General features: G+C 40.4%; 1 protein-coding gene across 1 annotated transcript; it reads left to right on the top strand.

Annotated features, from left to right (window-relative positions):
• Positions 1-10,520: 10,520 nt before the first annotated feature.
• LOC110906359 lies at positions 10,521-11,612 on the top strand. The gene has a single exon (XM_022151505.1). The coding sequence runs from the start codon at positions 10,521-10,523 to the stop codon at positions 11,610-11,612; it is 1,092 nt and encodes a 363-aa protein (XP_022007197.1).
• Positions 11,613-17,498: the final 5,886 nt, after the last annotated feature.

Genomic DNA, 17,498 nt, shown 5'->3' with positions numbered 1-17,498 from the left:
TCACAAATCATCACCAATTAAATCGACTATATAACTGTCTTCATACAAATCACGTCAATACACATCAATACACATCAATACATGATCACATAAAATTAATATGTCCAACTAATGTGAATCGAGTGATGAGGAAGATATACTAACCAAAGGATTTAATCGCACAAGATGCTCTCTCTCGAGGGGGGGGGTCTCTACTATCTTCGCAAATAAAAAGAGGAGAAAGTAGGGTTTGTTTTGAGTTTGAGAGGGTACGTATACATATATAATACATGTAAGGGCGGTTCATAGTTTCGGCCGCTAATGGGCTCAAGCCCATTGCTTTGAGCTGCCATATCGTATGCAGGATTGCATTATTTTTGTTTTGGCCGATAGTGGGCTGGTGTCCAAATCAACTAGTGCCGAGATATATAAATCAAGGGATCGAATTGGGCTCTAAATAGGTTGCGGATCCAAGCGTAAGCAAATAGAGGTATAATTGAGTCGACGGTTATATGCGCGGCCCGAATCGTAAATAATATGGTAACCGGCCCAAATTTTAGGGTGTGCACAATATATAGTTGGCCTAAGTACATGGAATACCTTCACGTTTACGTTTAATAACTAATCATAGCAAAAGTGAAAAAGGAAATCAAGGAATCAAAATTTCAAGACTAATCTTGGAAATTCGGGTTGTCACATCATCCCCAACTTGAAAGAAATTTCGTCCCGAAATTTAGCACGTAGTCACTGAGGAAGCTAGTTGTGTTGCGTCGTTCCTGGTCTTCCTGGGGTGTCACATCATCCCCCTGTTGATTTGGAATTTCATCCCGAAATTCCGTAGAACGATAGGAATGAGGTTGATAGAAAAGGTCTGGTTAGCAAGAACAAGATTGCAACCCTAAAATATGTGTGGGGTAACTAGACTTTTACCGTTTGCTAGTTCTACTATGTGCTTGGTGTTCAAAAGTGTTGGGGTACGATTAAGCATTTGACTAACTTTTAAAGACACGAAACTAGTATCGGCACCCGAATCAAATAAAACAGTAACATAAAAGTCGTTAAGTAGAAACTCACCCTGACCGATCACGAAGACACGTCCCCTAGCACCATTGTCGTCGTTGTTACCCCCATTGTTGTTCCCATTTCCTTGGTTGTTGTTGTTCTGATTCTGATCCAGCTGGTTCTGTTGTTGCTGATGTCTGGGCTGTGGGGCTCTACAATCTTTGGCTTCGTGGCCTGCTTTACCACACCTATTACATGTTCGTCCACACTGCCCGAAGTGATGATAGCCGCACTTGTTACATCGCGGCTTCTTCCCTGCATACGAACCCTGACTTTGGCTACTTCCCTGGCCTTGATTGACAGAAAACGACTGGCTGATACTGCGGTTGCTACTGTTGTCTGGCCTTTTCTGAGTCTGACCCGCGCTAGATGCTTTGTCATAGTCATTCCACTTCCGCTTGTTATCATTAGCGGACGCAGTGGTAGTGGGTGCAGTAGTAGTGGCTGAAACACGTGGTGGTAACGAGTTACTCTCCACCTCTTGATCCACAATCTTGTGGGTCAAATGAACAATTTGTGTCAAGTCATTGAGATGGGCTGCGGTGACCAAACTCTTTATACGCGAAGGCAGCCCCTTGACAAATAGCTCAATCCTTCGAGACATAGGCCGGGACAAGTTCGGGCACATGTCGGCCAATTCATACGATCGCTTCACATACGCTTCGATTTCAGATCCAACCATCTTCAAGTCGTAGTACTCGTTTTCCAACTTCTGGATCTCATCCCGAGGACAATACTCTTCCCTGATCAGCTCTTTAAAATCATCCCAAGTTGTGGCATTTGCTGCCTCAATGCCCAGCAACTGCACTTGGGCATTCCACCACGTTAGGGCACCATCCGCCAAGGTACCCGCAGCATATTTCACCCTGTCCCCAGCGGGGCAGTTACAGATAGCAAACACGGACTCTGCTTTCTCGAACCATCTCAGAAGTCCCACAGCCCCTTCGGTCCCGGTGAAGGTCTGTGGCTTACAGTCCATAAACATTTTGAATGTATACGCAGGCTGGTTGGGTTGAGGTTGCACTTGCTGACCAGCTTGATAGGCTGCTAAAGCCTCAGCCACACGGGTGTTGATTAAGTCTGTCAACTCAGCCTGAGTCATGTTGATGTTGCCACGTCCGTTTCCTCGTCCACTCATGGTTCTATAATAGGGGAAGGTAACAAATTTAGGAGTCGAGAACGAGAAAAGTGTTCAGGTTTATCACGTTAGGGACGATTAACTACCATGTTCATACACAAACAGGGAAGAATCCCTCTTACACTCGTTAAGCCTCATTGAGATTTGCATGCACCACGCGTTATTATTATGTGTGCACCCATGATAATAAGGCGGTTTGCATGCTCCTCTCGATGCTTCTTAACTTATGTTTGAAGTTTCTCCCACCCCAATCAACACAAAATAAGCACTACCAACAAGATTAAAATTTACTAGATGCAAGTGTTATGTTGCACTATCAATGTGTCATGATGCCTACCATGTCGTATCGTGCGTGCTATAAATATAGTTACGTTTACTAGTCATATAAAGCATAAGCTAACGAGGAACGAACCATGCAGTCTGAAGCTGAGTGTCATGGTCATCGTTTGGATCAATTCGGTTATAGTCTGGTTTTATGAAAACATTTTAAAACCGAGTTCTCTATAACCAGTGGCTCTGATACCAATCTGTCACACCCCCAAATAACCACCTAGGGCATGTCCCTATTAGAGGTGCAACGATCCAACAAAGAGCCACCAATCATATCAAACACAAGTTATAATGTATTGAAATACCCAATTGAAAGAAATGTATCGTTTGAAAAGTTAAACCAAAACCAAAGTATTGAGCGGAAGCATAAATGTATAAGTGTGTAAATGAATAAAAACCAAATCAACATAATTGTTTATTATGACCACAACCACTCCAGCAGCATCAGACGGCAAGCTCCCAAGTTCCTTCAATAATTACCTACAAGCATGCAAACAAGTGTGTCAGACTACGCTGGTGAGTTCAAGGTTTTGTTAACAGGTTGTGTGACCATATATATGTTAATGCGATTCAACGTTGCGATACGATGTTGCTCATGCTAGATACCCTAGGGAATGTGCCCATATGTATCCGAGGAGTGTGCCCCTTAACAACCCCAATGCTCCTAACCGAGCATTGGTAATGATCGATCCATTGTACAATAACCAATATCCCAGTTAATCGTTTACCCAGAGTTTCCCTTCCAATTGTTTACCAGTTGTCCCAAACCACCGGGACGCATGCTTAGAGAGATGCAATGAACTCACCTTAGGTTTGCTCGGTAAGAATAAAGTATGTGTTCACAGTTTGATCAATCCAATCCTAATATAGTTTTAATGCCAGTCAGTTACTTACACACTCAATTCACATATTCCTATTATGTAAGTTTGAACAAGCATGAGACATATTATCACACAAGTTAAGATGCAAATTTCAGATCACATGTATTTTCCACATTACTAACTCATTCATCAAAACACACACATTAACAGTTCACTCTTAACTCAAAGAATCATACACACATTTAAACCCACATAAAGTCTAGTCAAAACACACAGCCCTTGGCCCAACCTAATTCCGTCCCAGGCCCACACAAGGGTGCGGCCTGACCTGGATGCTCGGCTAACTATAACAGAATGTGTCATTGAGCCCTGACTCGTATAACCTTTAAGTTGTTGTAAGCTAGTGCTAAAGCCCAATATCACATTCTGATGATTTCAAGTCCAAGTGCGAATCTATTAACATGTAAGCCCACCCTAATTCATATAACGAATTACACGATTTCAATTGACACAAACATGCAGTTCATCCAATGATTATTCATAAATCATCAACAGGCTAATAACTATTATCAAAGCTATTAATAATGTCCGATTACTTGTTATTGCTATCATGCTATTATTGGACCCAAAAATACAAGGACTCACATGCAATCCTATTCTCTAATAATCTGTTCATAGCACTTAGCATGTTAGGTTTAGTCTAGAGATACATATAATCATCACATGCCCACTGACAAACACATGCGACAATTTAATAAGTGGTCCTTATCTATTTGACATGCACTCCAACTGTTAACCATTAACAATAACATATATACAAGCAATCCATCTATGCAATATAATATAGTAATCATGATTTCACATAGCCGTCACTTGCCTATATGTGCACTTGGATTGATGGAAATCAAGAATACAATTTCACATATATACGATCACATTCAATCAAGAACATAGTGGCTGCCAATATGGAGTGATACTTATCTAATAGCACATATATAAATCAAATAGCAAACTGATGAGTTATTTGTTGTGACAATTTAATTGGACCTCAATTTTGATTGCAAGTTTCAATGTTTATAAACAACATCCTGACAAATCCACGTGATGATCTTGATTCACTTTAATTGATTTAGCATGGTATGAAACATTCATGTGCATATACTATAACAAGGAATTCTTGTATAACTCTGATTATTAGCATCACAAATCATCACCAATTAAATCGACTATATAACTGTCTTCATACAAATCACGTCAATACACATCAATACACATCAATACATGATCACATAAAATTAATATGTCCAACTAATGTGAATCGAGTGATGAGGAGGATATACTAACCAAAGGATTTAATCGCACAAGATGCTCTCTCTCTCGGGGGGGGGGGTGTCTACTATCTTCGCAAATAAAAAGAGGAGAAAGTAGGGTTTGTTTTGAGTTTGAGAGGGTACGTATACATATATAATACATGTAAGGGCGGTTCATAGTTTCGGCCGCTAATGGGCTCAAGCCCATTGCTTTGAGCTGCCATATCGTATGCAGGATTGCATTATTTTTGTTTTGGGCGATAGTGGGCTGGTGTCCAAATCAACTAGTGCCGAGATATATAAATCAAGGGATCGAATTGGGCTCTAAATAGGTTGCGGATCCAAGCGTAAGCAAATAGAGGTATAACTGAGTCGACGGTTATATGCGCGGCCCGAATCGTAAATAATATGGTAACCGGCCCAAATTTTAGGGTGTGCACAATATATAGTTGGCCCAAGTACATGGAATACCGTCACGTTTACGTTTAATAACTAATCATAGCAAAAGTGAAAAAGGAAATCAAGGAATCAAAATTTCAAGACTAATCTTGGAAATTCGGGTTGTCACAGGAAGCATATTTAAATCAATGAGTGTTTATAAAACCACATGTAAGTTCTTAGTTCTTGTGTTGCGTTTCCATGTGTCTCGACCCATGACCACTCCAGTTTCCCAGACAGCAAGTTCCTTGGATAGGCACCTATAAGCCTGCAAGGCATGTAATAGAGAGTCAACAACAATGTTGAGCGAGTTCACAGTTGGATGTTCGTTTTATGTGTTTTACGAAAACATAGTTTGTCTTAAGTTGGCTTACTTGCCGTGGGGGGTTTTCCATAATTGAAAATATGATTAACCAGTTTACCCTGTTTCCCAAACATATTCATAGATGGTGGGGGTTTCCCAAGTGAAATGTTTATTGTTTAGTTATAATATCCGTATTATGAGCCTTGTGTTCGTTCATTAGGTCATATATCGTATTAGTTCGTATCGCAGCCCTCTAGGCATGTATGCGAAGATTAGGGAAAGTTCTCAAGTATTCTAGACTAGGTATGTTTGTATCGCGGCCACCCGGCACCTGTGCGAAGTTTTAGTGTATAGTTCGCAGCCTTCCTAGGCATGTGTGCGAAGATTAGTCATATTATCGCAGCCAACCCTGGCATGTGTGCAAAGATCAGTCATATTATCGCAGCCAACCCTGGCATGTGTGCGAAGATCAGTCATATTATCGCAGCCAACCCCGGCGTGTGTGCGAAGATCAGTTCTATAAGCATCACTAGTCTAGCAGTATCTTAACCAATCACCTTCCTCACCCGAGGATCATATCACTACGTTCCATTATCTAGAGGAGTACAAATAAATAAATCAACCCCATTCCCACCCTGGGAACCCCATGCCTTGGCTGTGTGAACTCACCTTGGTTTGCTCAGTATGCTATGCTCTAGGGTTTATCAAATGTCTAAGTCCGTTACACATGACCTAGGATATGTTGCACATGATACGATGTAAGTGTTTGCATCAAATTAAGGTTTGTAAATCATTGGTAATCAATCAACTGTGTTTTGTGTGCTTATTGTATACAGGATGATATCACATAGAATGATTCATACGTGCAAGATCATACAGTTGCATTCAGTATCATACGACTATATACACAGAATCATACATCACGTAAACACTTAATCGTATTCATATAATTCATGCGTCACGTCTTTGATTTTCACTGTTTAATCTAACGTGAATATTACCCTAGTTGCCAACGTTAACATACTTAGTACATTTAGCAACTTCAATAAACTTAACAGGTTTAACGGTGTTAGTGGCTAGCAAAGGACACACATATCTTATCAGATCCAATATTATGTAACACACAACTCAGGCTTCCTTTTGATCATTACACAATGTCGGACAAGGGGATATGGGATTAAAAGTCGGACAGGGGGGGGGAGTTAAAAACTCGGACCAAACGTGTGGGGGTCTAAAGTCGGACAGTATGTATGTTAACAAAAGTCGGACCCCCCTTGAGTTCAACACAAAGGTCGGACATGTAGTTTAATCATGAAACTCGGACCTACAACACTTGAAACTCGGACCCATATGTTTGTTTGTGAAACTCGGACCTTCATGTTAAAGAACTCGGACATGATATGCTATATATATAAACTCGGACACTTATGTTCTTACCAAAACTCGGACCTAATGTAATGTGTAACAAAGGTCGGACTTGATAGGCTTGGTATAAAACTCGGACACCTCTCATTTAAAAGGTCGGACCATGTTGTCTTGATATAAAGATCGGACACACATATTATCAAGTAATTCGGACCGTATGCAATACCCAAAACTCAGACAATCATATTAGGTTAAAATTCAGACCTTTCATAGTGTTGTAAAACTCAGACAACTAACATGCGTGAATTCCAAATCATTGCACAGAATTAAACGGATCAGACCAGTTACGTTCTTGTTTTCATACGAACAGAAAACCCTAATAATATACTTTGCATAACAGGAATCACTTTAACAATTAACAACTTCATCCTATCAAGCATATCTTGTCATCAAACAACGATTTCACGACTAATCATTATCATAACACAATAATCAAAATTCAATTCAGTAAATACAGGACCACCATATCAAGAACTAGGGTTTGCAAGGATTACAAGAATCAAGAATTGATAACAATCAAATAATCAACAAAAAATCATGAACAATTACCTTGTATTGATTCTAGAGAAATGTGGAATCAAGAGTGATGAATATCTTGCCAATGATGATGGTGATGATGATTGCTAGGAGATTAGAGAATGCAGTACGTGCTTTGGTTTTGTGAAAATGATTAGTGAACAAGGGATTAGGGTTAAGTATAGCTTAAGTTTCACTAATAGCTCTCTACACCCTTAATTAATATATTTTACAATAGTACACCATCTCAAACAGTTTCACAGTTTCACCACCAAGTTTATGAATTTGACAAGTCTATCACAATTATCACATAACCATGCATAATCACACAATACACTTCATTGTATTAAAACGTTACAGTTCCATAGCAACTAATTGTGCAAATAATCAACTAGACAATACAAAAACGTGCAATAAATGCAAAATAGGAATCTTGGAAATTCGAGTTGTCACACATACCCTAAATATCCTTTACATAGCTTAGAAATAGGCTTTGAGGTATTCGGTGTGCTAAAATAAACTTTTTGGTCATTCAGGGACTAAAAGCGTCAAAAAGTGCATAAGTTTGCATTTTCGCGCATAACTTACGTTCTGAATACATCCGGACATCCAAAAATTTATGCAAGCATTAAAATATTTTATTTTAGTGTTTGGAATGAGAAAAATCCATTCGTCGCGCAATTTGGATCGTTTTTCGCGCTTATGCGCATTTCGTCGTAATTAAGCAAACATCGCGATCGTACGACCAAACGAATCGACATCCGGCATATTTTTGAGCATGTTTCATGTCCACAATGTTTAAGCATCATTTTAGGGCCTTAAAGTTGGCTTAACGGGCCTTAAACATGTCATAAATGGCTTTAAACACCAACAGGGACTGAAACTCTCATTTTTCAAACTTGTTTGCTGATCAGAAGGCTCAGGCGGCCCGCGTAAGCCCCCATAAAACCTTACGCGGCCCGCGAGAGAGTGTCAGACCTGCAAAACTAGTTTTCACAGCTGTTATACTCACAAAACCTAATTGCAAATGGTTTCCAGCAAACTATGGGCTCAATCTAGGGGCTCCAATGGTTTTGTAAAACTATGGGCATGATGTGGGGTAAAATACACATATTTGTCCCGTGTAAATTGTATAGTTATTGTATAGTTATTTATTCTTTTTAGTTAGTTTTAGTATTATATTATATTATATTGTGTTTTGGCAGGTCCTGGTGCAAATGGAGCAAAAATGAGTAATATGGAAATGACCAGCCAGTTGAGCAGAGTGAGGCGCCAGTAACCGAATTAAAATTGCAGCTATTTTCCGTGAATGGACCAAGCCTGCTATCTCTATGATATCTATTATGGGCTGCCATAGATTAAAAGCCCAAGCTGTCATCATGGCCTTTGAAACAAATGAAAAGGAATTCACTTTTAGATTTGAATATCTATACGGCATCAATATTAATTGCATATATTATTCCATATAAATAATATTCGTTGGGGAGAAGTCATAATTCCATATATTGAGACGAAAAGACAGGGAATTAATATCATTCTTGGACGGTCATATATACAAGGGCAGCCGCACATCAATATAGGCAATAAAGATCGGACAAACTTAATTGGGCTTGGCAGCCCACTAAGGGACGCCACTTTTTGGTGAGAGGCGGCAGCCATAATAATATATATATTACGATACGAAGACAGTCGAGGGGGAATTCCATTCGAGACAGCAACATCAGATCAGAAGTCAGACGCACGAATTGGGAGGAGACGCACGATCAGACAAACACAGCAGCATTGGACGACATCAGAGGATCTTTTGCAAGGAACAAGGCTGGGGAATCATTGATTCAAGTGGGAAACTTAAAGAGCAAGAAATTTACGGGTTTCATCTTCACCGATTCTTCTTGTTTACTATTTTTCTTATTTTATTTCAATGAATTCAGTTTATGAACTTTGTGTGTTGATTTTCAAAACAATGATTATTGGCTAGACTTTACGTACTGCCTAGGTTGTGACAATAGCATAATAAAGTTTGGATTTTTATTCGGTTTTTGTCGTGGTTGTGGATCTTTCTTGTATTGTAAACGCTATGGTTGTTTATCTTGGTGCGTATGCGTGCTTGTGATTATTTAATTATTGTCTATTGCTTCGTTCGACTCCTGGTGACGGTCTTTATCACGGAATAGAGTCGGGCTAGGGTTTTAGGTTTTGGTGAGTGTCTATATCACATAATAAATCTCTAATCCTTTAGGGTGAAAATCATGTAAGTAACCTTAGAAACAATATTCGGTAATTTAATAAAATCAAGTGTGCTGCTAGACTCGTCGCGGAAAGGCTCGAGGATATTAATAGGTCTCGGTGTAGTTATAAGGAATTAACAACCCATTGTCTATTAAGCCAAGATTAAACCCATAGTTGCTTTAGACGTTCGCGCGGCAAAGTAGAGCGTCTTACATAAGCACTTTCAAGAAACTAGAGGACGGAAAAGAAATCTAGAAAACCGGTGAGGTTAACATCCTAGGTAGTGCCGCTAGAATCGCCTCGAGAGTGTTTGAGGGACTTAGTGGTGTCTTAATAGGTTTAGCATTAAAAGATCCCGGTTCCACACCACAAAATTATCAAATAGGAATCCATTCTGAGTTTAGCCTGCGTCTAGCCTAGGTAGTCTTCATCGTCACTGGTCAAACCCTTCGTTCGAGTTCGTGTCTAGCTTTCTAGCATTATTTTAATATTTTATTTAGGATTTTTAGAAACCCCCCAATCAATAAACAATTAGTCGAGTACGTGTCAGTCTAGGTCTAGATTGAGTCATTAGCGTAATTTATTAGAGTCTCTTGGGTTCGATACTCGGACTTCCTTAGGCTATACTGCATCGATCGGTACACTTGGCGGTCGTGTGGTTTAGGGTTTAGAGAGTCTTAGTTTTATAAATTTAAAGCTTAGAGAGTCTAGAATTAGGGTAATTTAGTTAGTTTTAATTAACCCACTTTCAGCACATCAAGTTTTTGGCGCCGTTGCCGGGGACTCTTGGCGATTGCGTTGATTACTTTGTTTGGACTTGCTTGACGTTATACGTGCTACGTGCTACTTGTTCGTTTGGTTGAGTCGTAGGAGTCTAGATTTATTTGTGTACTTTTGTTTTAGTTTGTCGAGTCAGTTGTTAGTCTTCTTCTTCTTCTTCATCTCCATCCAATTCTTCACCACTCACTATGGCGAATCCCACCGTTTATGAGCAGGCGACCACTGGTTTCACCGGTGCGAATTCTCCTATCACCCTTCCGAACATCCCAAATGATAGGTCTTGGCAGATTCCTTCCTACATCATGACGGCCATCACCAATTCATGCCAGTTTCATGGACGTGACGACGAGGATGCACCCGCTCACATCAACCGCATCACTCGTCTTTGCAGCACCTTCTCCATTGAAGGGGTGAACCTCGATGCTCGATTTCTTCAGATCCTTCCATTCTCACTCGCTGGACGCGCAGCCGTCTGGTTCGATTCTCAGCCCGCAGGCACTTTCACCACTTGGGCAGGTCTCCGTGATGCTTTCTTAGCCAAGTACTTTCCACCAGCCAAGGCGTCTCGCCTTGGTGATCAGATCCACTCCTTCCGCATGGAGCCTGATGAGCCGTACCACTTGGCGTGGGAGCGTTTTCAGACGCTTCTTTCCCGTTGTTCGCAGCATGGTTTGTCTGATTGGGCGTTAGTTGAAAAATTCTACAATGGTCTTACTCCTGAGATTAGAGCTCGTTTCGATACTTCAGCAGGAGGGCAACTTTTGGGCAAGAAGACAGTAGCTGAGTGTAACGATTTGTTTCAAAGTTTTGCCCATTCTGACATGGATTACAGCACTACCAGCAGGACTTCCATTCCTGTTCGTACCTCCTCGGCCGGTCGAGGGGTAAACCAAGTTAGCTTGGATCCATCGGTAGTTGCTGCTATGATCGAGAGAGTTAGAGAGGAGTTGAGGCAAGAGATGAAGCGAGAGCTGAGTGAGATTAAGAAGAGAATTGATAGGTGTGAGGTCTGTAGGGGAGGTCACGACACGCTCGATTGTCCCACTCTTACTCTAGAGCAGGTTGAGTTCATAGCTGGTCAGTCTAGGGGTCAATTTAGTAATAATAATAATCTTTTTAACTCCAGCTGGCAGGGTAGTGGTAGTAGTAGTGGATATCGCCCTTCTGGCGATCCCCCTGGTTTTCCATCGAGTCAGTATCAAAGTAGGGGGACTGATTTATATCAGAGTGGTCAGTATAGTGGTTCGAGTAGGCAGTTTGCTAGTGGAGGACTGACTTAGGAGAGTCAAGGCAGTGGAAAGGCTCCTGAGGTTAGTACGAACAGGTTGGAGGAGATGTTCGCTCAGATGATGACGCAGACTCAGGCGTTCTTGAAAAATCAGGAGCGGACGAATAGAAACCACGAACTTCAGCTTAAAAATCAAGAGTCTACTCTTTTAGATCTTCAGAGGTCAGTAGGGGATATAGCTAGGCAGTTGAGGGAGTCCCCCTCTGGTCAGTTTTCAGGTACCACTCACCCGGTTAACCATTCTGTGAAAGCCATCACTACTCGTAGTGGGATGAGTCTAGGAGAGGTCGCGAGAGAGAGTGTTGAGTTAGAGAGTGACGCTGAGGTAGATGAGGAAATAGAGATGGAGGCCCCAGGTAAGGTGCAACATAGGCTAGACCCAGCAAGTACCGCATATACCAAGGAGCCTCAGGTTGAGAAGAAAGTAGAGAAGCAGCCAGTTAGGGCTAGGCCACCGCCAGTGATTGATTATTCCCGTCTTCCGTTTCCCGCCCGTGCTAAGCAGCAGCAATACGCTAGGGAATACGAGAAGTTTCTTACGATGTTCACCCAGCTAAAGGTGAATCTTCCGTTCATAGAGGCCCTGAGATCCATGCCCAAATACGCTAAGTTCCTTAAGGATTTTCTCAAGCGTAAGGATAGGATAGGTGAGTGTTCTAGTACTCCATTGAATGGAGATTGTTCTGCAGTGATCTTGACTAAAATTCCTGAGAAACTCACTGATCCGGGCATATTCACGATCCCGTGTTTGTTTGGTGGTGATGTTCAAAACCACGCGTTGGCAGACCTTGGTGCTAGTATAAATTTGATGCCATATTCATTTTATGAAAAACTAGGCCTTGGTGATTTGAAGCCAACCCGTATGACCCTCTCGTTAGCAGATAAGTCAGTTAAGTATCCTCGTGGGATAGTGGAGAATTTGTTAGTGAAGGTGGACAGGTTTGTCTTTCCAGCAGATTTTGTAGTGCTAGATATGGAGGCTGATGAAAAAGTGCCGTTGATTTTAGGGCGCCCGTTCTTGAACACCGCTAAAGCGCTTATAGATGTCTTCTTAGGCACAATTACACTTAGAGCGGGCGACGAGTCGGTTGTTTTCGAGGTGAATACTACGAGAGGGTCGAGTGATCGAGTCGAAGCGGTCGCGTTGTTGGAGGAGAGTGGGAAGGTTGAGAGTGCCGAGAAAGAGGTGGTGACTGAACCGAGTGTGGAGAAGGTGTTAAAACCCAAGTGTGGGGATCCACCTGATAGGAGATATGAAGAGTTGGAAGAGAGGTTGATGAGGTTAGAATCTAGGATAGAGACACTGAGCAGGGCTCAGTGTGGGGATAGATTTCGATATGAAACATCTAGATTCAAACCGCCCGATGACGAGTTGAGAGATTGTGAGAAATATGAGGGAGTTTGGAGAGATGCGGGAAATGATAGGTTTGATAGTGCTGCAGCCCGTAGTAGTTGGTATGGAGGTGAGCCGCGCTTATATGATCCTCCATGAGTGCGTAGACAGTTGTGCACCATTTGTAGAGTTTGTATATTGAGTCTTTTATTTTGTATCATGAGTCTAATTTAGTAGTATTGAGTCATTTTTTTTAGAGTCGGTACTGCTTTGGTGTTTGCTTGTTTTTGTTTATGCAGGTTTGAATATGTACCACCCGTACTCAATCTCCATTCGGGTGATTTTGGAGCTGTTTATTCAAATTTCAGGCATTTATCAAGTATATCAGTTAGAGTCAAGCCGATCGCGAATGAAATGCTATACGATCGAGCTGGATTGGACGAGAGTTTTGGAGCATCTGCGAATTAAACCAGCTAAGTCCTTTCCGATTTGTCTTTGTTTTTTTATTTCTTATTTATTTTTTAGTTTTTTTGAGTCGATTTCCATCCTACATTGAGGGCAATGTAAAGTTTAAGTGTGGGGATGGAAACTATCGTTTAGTGTCGTTAGTATAGTTAGTCGAGTCATAAAAAATGAGAAAATACAAAAAAAAAATTAAAAAATTTCAAAAATCCAAAAAAAAAATAAAAAAAAAATAGAAAATGTCTTTTGAATAAGAAGTTTGCAAAATAAAAAACGGAAAATGATAGAAAAGTCGGATTTTTGTTCGGGGTCAAATAATAATAATATGAGATAATAAAAATTAAGCTTGTGTCTAGTTTGGGATATGCGGGTAGGCCTGATTCGGTTCTGGGTTCCTTTGATCTTAATATACCTATTGTCGGTCTACTAGTGGGTTCTCATCTAGGAAAAGTGGGGAAATTGAAACCGCCAAAAATAACATAAGGGATACCGTTATAAGTTAAAACCGTTAGAGTTTGTGATCATGCGAAAAAAATAGAATAAAAAGTGAGCTAGAAACTAAATGAAAGTAGCCACTTCTATGTAGTCTGTGGTTGGGGATAGCGACTCTACAGCCGGACTGCCTCTTGTTTTGGAAAAGCACCGTCTAGACTCAAGAAAGAAAAAAAAAAGAAAAAGGAAAAAAAAATTTTGATTGTAAACTCTCTTGGTTTTGATATAAGACGGTTGGGAATTGGTCCAGTGATCGCTCTCTTTGTCCTATAAGTTTGAGGTGGGATTAGATGTGCCTGCAATTTTTAGTGTGAGACCCTAGGTAGATTGACCAAACTTGAACCTAAATTGCATGATAAGGGCTTGGAACCGAGTTGGGTTTAAGAGGATCAAAATACATGCAATCGCGGCTAACACAAGTTTCGATTTTTAATAAGTAATTTAAGCTTTTGTCCCGAACGATTATTTCGACTATGATTCCGTTATGCATAATTCTTTTTCGGGGACGAAAAAAGGTTAAGTGTGGGGATATTTGATGTGGGGTAAAATACACATATTTGTCCCGTGTAAATTGTATAGTTATTGTATAGTTATTTATTCTTTTTAGTTAGTTTTAGTATTATATTATATTATATTGTGTTTTGGCAGGTCCTGGTGCAAATGGAGCAAAAATGAGTAATATGGAAATGACCAGCCAGTTGAGCAGAGTGAGGCGCCAGTAACCGAATTAAAATTGCAGCTATTTTCCGTGAATGGACCAAGCCTGCTATCTCTATGATATCTATTATGGGCTGCCACAGATTAAAAGCCCAAGCTGTCATCATGGCCTTTGAAACAAATGAAAAGGAATTCACTTTTAGATTTGAATATCTATACGGCATCAATATTAATTGCATATATTATTCCATATAAATAATATTCGTTGGGGAGAAGTCATAATTCCATATATTGAGACGAAAAGACAGGGAATTAATATCATTCTTGGACGGTCATATATACAAGGGCAGCCGCACATCAATATAGGCAATAAAGATCGGACAAACTTAATTGGGCTTGGCAACCCACTAAGGGACGCCACTTTTTGGTGAGAGGCGGCAGCCATAATAATATATATATTACGATACGAAGACAGTCGAGGGGGAATTCCATTCGAGACAGCAACATCAGATCAGAAGTCAGACGCACGAATTGGGAGGAGACGCACGATCAGACAAACACAGCAGCATTGGACGACATCAGAGGATCTTTTGCAAGGAACAAGGCTGGGGAATCATTGATTCAAGTGGGAAACTTAAAGAGCAAGAAATTTACGGGTTTCATCTTCACCGATTCTTCTTGTTTACTATTTTTCTTATTTTATTTCAATGAATTCAGTTTATGAACTTTGTGTGTTGATTTTCAAAACAATGATTATTGGCTAGACTTTACGTACTGCCTAGGTTGTGACAATAGCATAATAAAGTTTGGATTTTTATTCGGTTTTTGTCGTGGTTGTGGATCTTTCTTGTATTGTAAACGCTATGGTTGTTTATCTTAGTGCGTATGCGTGCTTGTGATTATTTGATTATTGTCTATTGCTTCGTTCGACTCCTGGTGACGGTCTTTATCACGGAATAGAGTCGGGCTAGGGTTTTAGGTTTTGGTGAGTGTCTATATCACATAATAAATCTCTAATCCTTTAGGGTGAAAATCATGTAAGTAACCTTAGAAACAATATTCGGTAATTTAATAAAATCAAGTGTGCTGCTAGACTCGTCGCGGAAAGGCTCGAGGATATTAATAGGTCTCGGTGTAGTTATAAGGAATTAACAACCCATTGTCTATTAAGCCAAGATTAAACCCATAGTTGCTTTAGACGTTCGCGCGGCAAAGTAGAGCGTCTTACATAAGCACTTTCAAGAAACTAGAGGACGGAAAAGAAATCTAGAAAACCGGTGAGCTTAACATCCTAGGTAGTGCCGCTAGAATCGCCTCGAGAGTGTTTGAGGGACTTAGTGGTGTCTTAATAGGTTTAGCATTAAAAGATCCCGGTTCCACACCACAAAATTATCAAATAGGAATCCATTCTGAGTTTAGCCTGCGTCTAGCCTAGGTAGTCTTCATCGTCACTGGTCAAACCCTTCGTTCGAGTTCGTGTCTAGCTTTCTAGCATTATTTTAATATTTTATTTAGGATTTTTAGAAACCCCCCAATCAATAAACAATTAGTCGAGTCCGTGTCAGTCTAGGTCTAGATTGAGTCATTAGCGTAATTTATTAGAGTCTCTTGGGTTCGATACTCGGACTTCCTTAGGCTATACTGCATCGATCGGTACACTTGCCGGTCGTGTGGTTTAGGGTTTAGAGAGTCTTAGTTTTATAAATTTAAAGCTTAGAGAGTCTAGAATTAGGGTAATTTAGTTAGTTTTAATTAACCCACTTTCAGCACATCAGGGCACGAGGTGTTCGGCCTAGATCGAAGCACGTTATTCAATGAACGATCTTAACGGTTCTACTACACCTATAAATACCCCCTTCATTCACTTGCAAAAACCCACAATTTGATCTGATTTTATACTCTCTAAGTGGAAGTATATGCTTCCTACCTGAGAGTGAATCGGATCAAATCTTGCAGGGACCTTTTGTAAGTATTCTTTCATGCTTTTCGTTCGTTTTAGTGTTAAAGTCAAACTACATTTGAATTTCTACATTGACCAGTTTATGGTCAACACGAAGTTCGTTTGAACTTCATAACGTGAGCATAATCACGATGGTTATAGTCCCTAGTGACTATAGCTACCGATTACCACGTTATCTAGGCTCAGTGTCGAGTCGTAGCTTCGGCCAAAATACGTTTTCTCACGTATTTTGTAACCAAAGTACTCTAGGGTATCAAAACCGTTTGTTTTGATACCAACCCTGTTTTCTAACTTAACTAAACATGTTCTAGCATGTTTAGCTCGTCACTTTTAGATTTGTGCTAGTTTAGGGTCGTAAAGGTAAGCGATCTAATCAATCGCTTATACTTTCGAACCCGACCCATTTGTTCGATCATTGGGATCCGACCAAATACTTTAGGTGACCATAGTTGTATAGGGAATAGCCTTCCAAGGTTATACCTTATGGTCACGTCGTTTAAGTAGTTGTATGATAGGTAGTTTATATGCCTTAGGAAAATTACCAAAATACCCTTATTACGTATAAATTCAATTTAAGCAAACGTAACCTAAATTTTGACATCTAAACTGATTAGGTAACTATATTAGACATATTAAGGCATATTTTACTTGTCATAGGACTAATTAAGCGGTCCGAACGCGTTTTACGCGAACGACGCGTTAAAGTAGCGTAAGCTACCTAAACGGGTCGTAACGGGTCAAAAGCACATAGGATAGGTTTCGTTTTAGTATGTAGGCTTTGTTAAACCATATTACATAAGTTCCCACAATTATTTGGTTTACGAACCCTCGTACTACCCGATCCTCCGATAGGTCCGTTTATTTATGTAGTTATCTATATAGGGTGCCGTTTGATTCCGTGATCCCTCTAGCTTTGCTTGGTTGTTGTTCAAGACTTCTAAGCACCCTCAAGTGAGTACATAGTCCCCTCTTTT

This window comes from Helianthus annuus, chromosome 6, assembly GCF_002127325.2.
Source record: "Helianthus annuus cultivar XRQ/B chromosome 6, HanXRQr2.0-SUNRISE, whole genome shotgun sequence".
Classification (NCBI taxonomy): Eukaryota; Viridiplantae; Streptophyta; class Magnoliopsida; order Asterales; family Asteraceae; genus Helianthus; species Helianthus annuus.
Note: the sequence above shows the minus strand (reverse complement) of the source record. Positions and strands in the feature narration are given on the sequence as shown.

Coding starts and splice junctions, on each gene's coding strand:
- LOC110906359 (XM_022151505.1), top strand. CDS start 10,521: ATGGCGAATCCCACCGTTTATGAGCAGGCGACCACTGGTTTCACCGGT.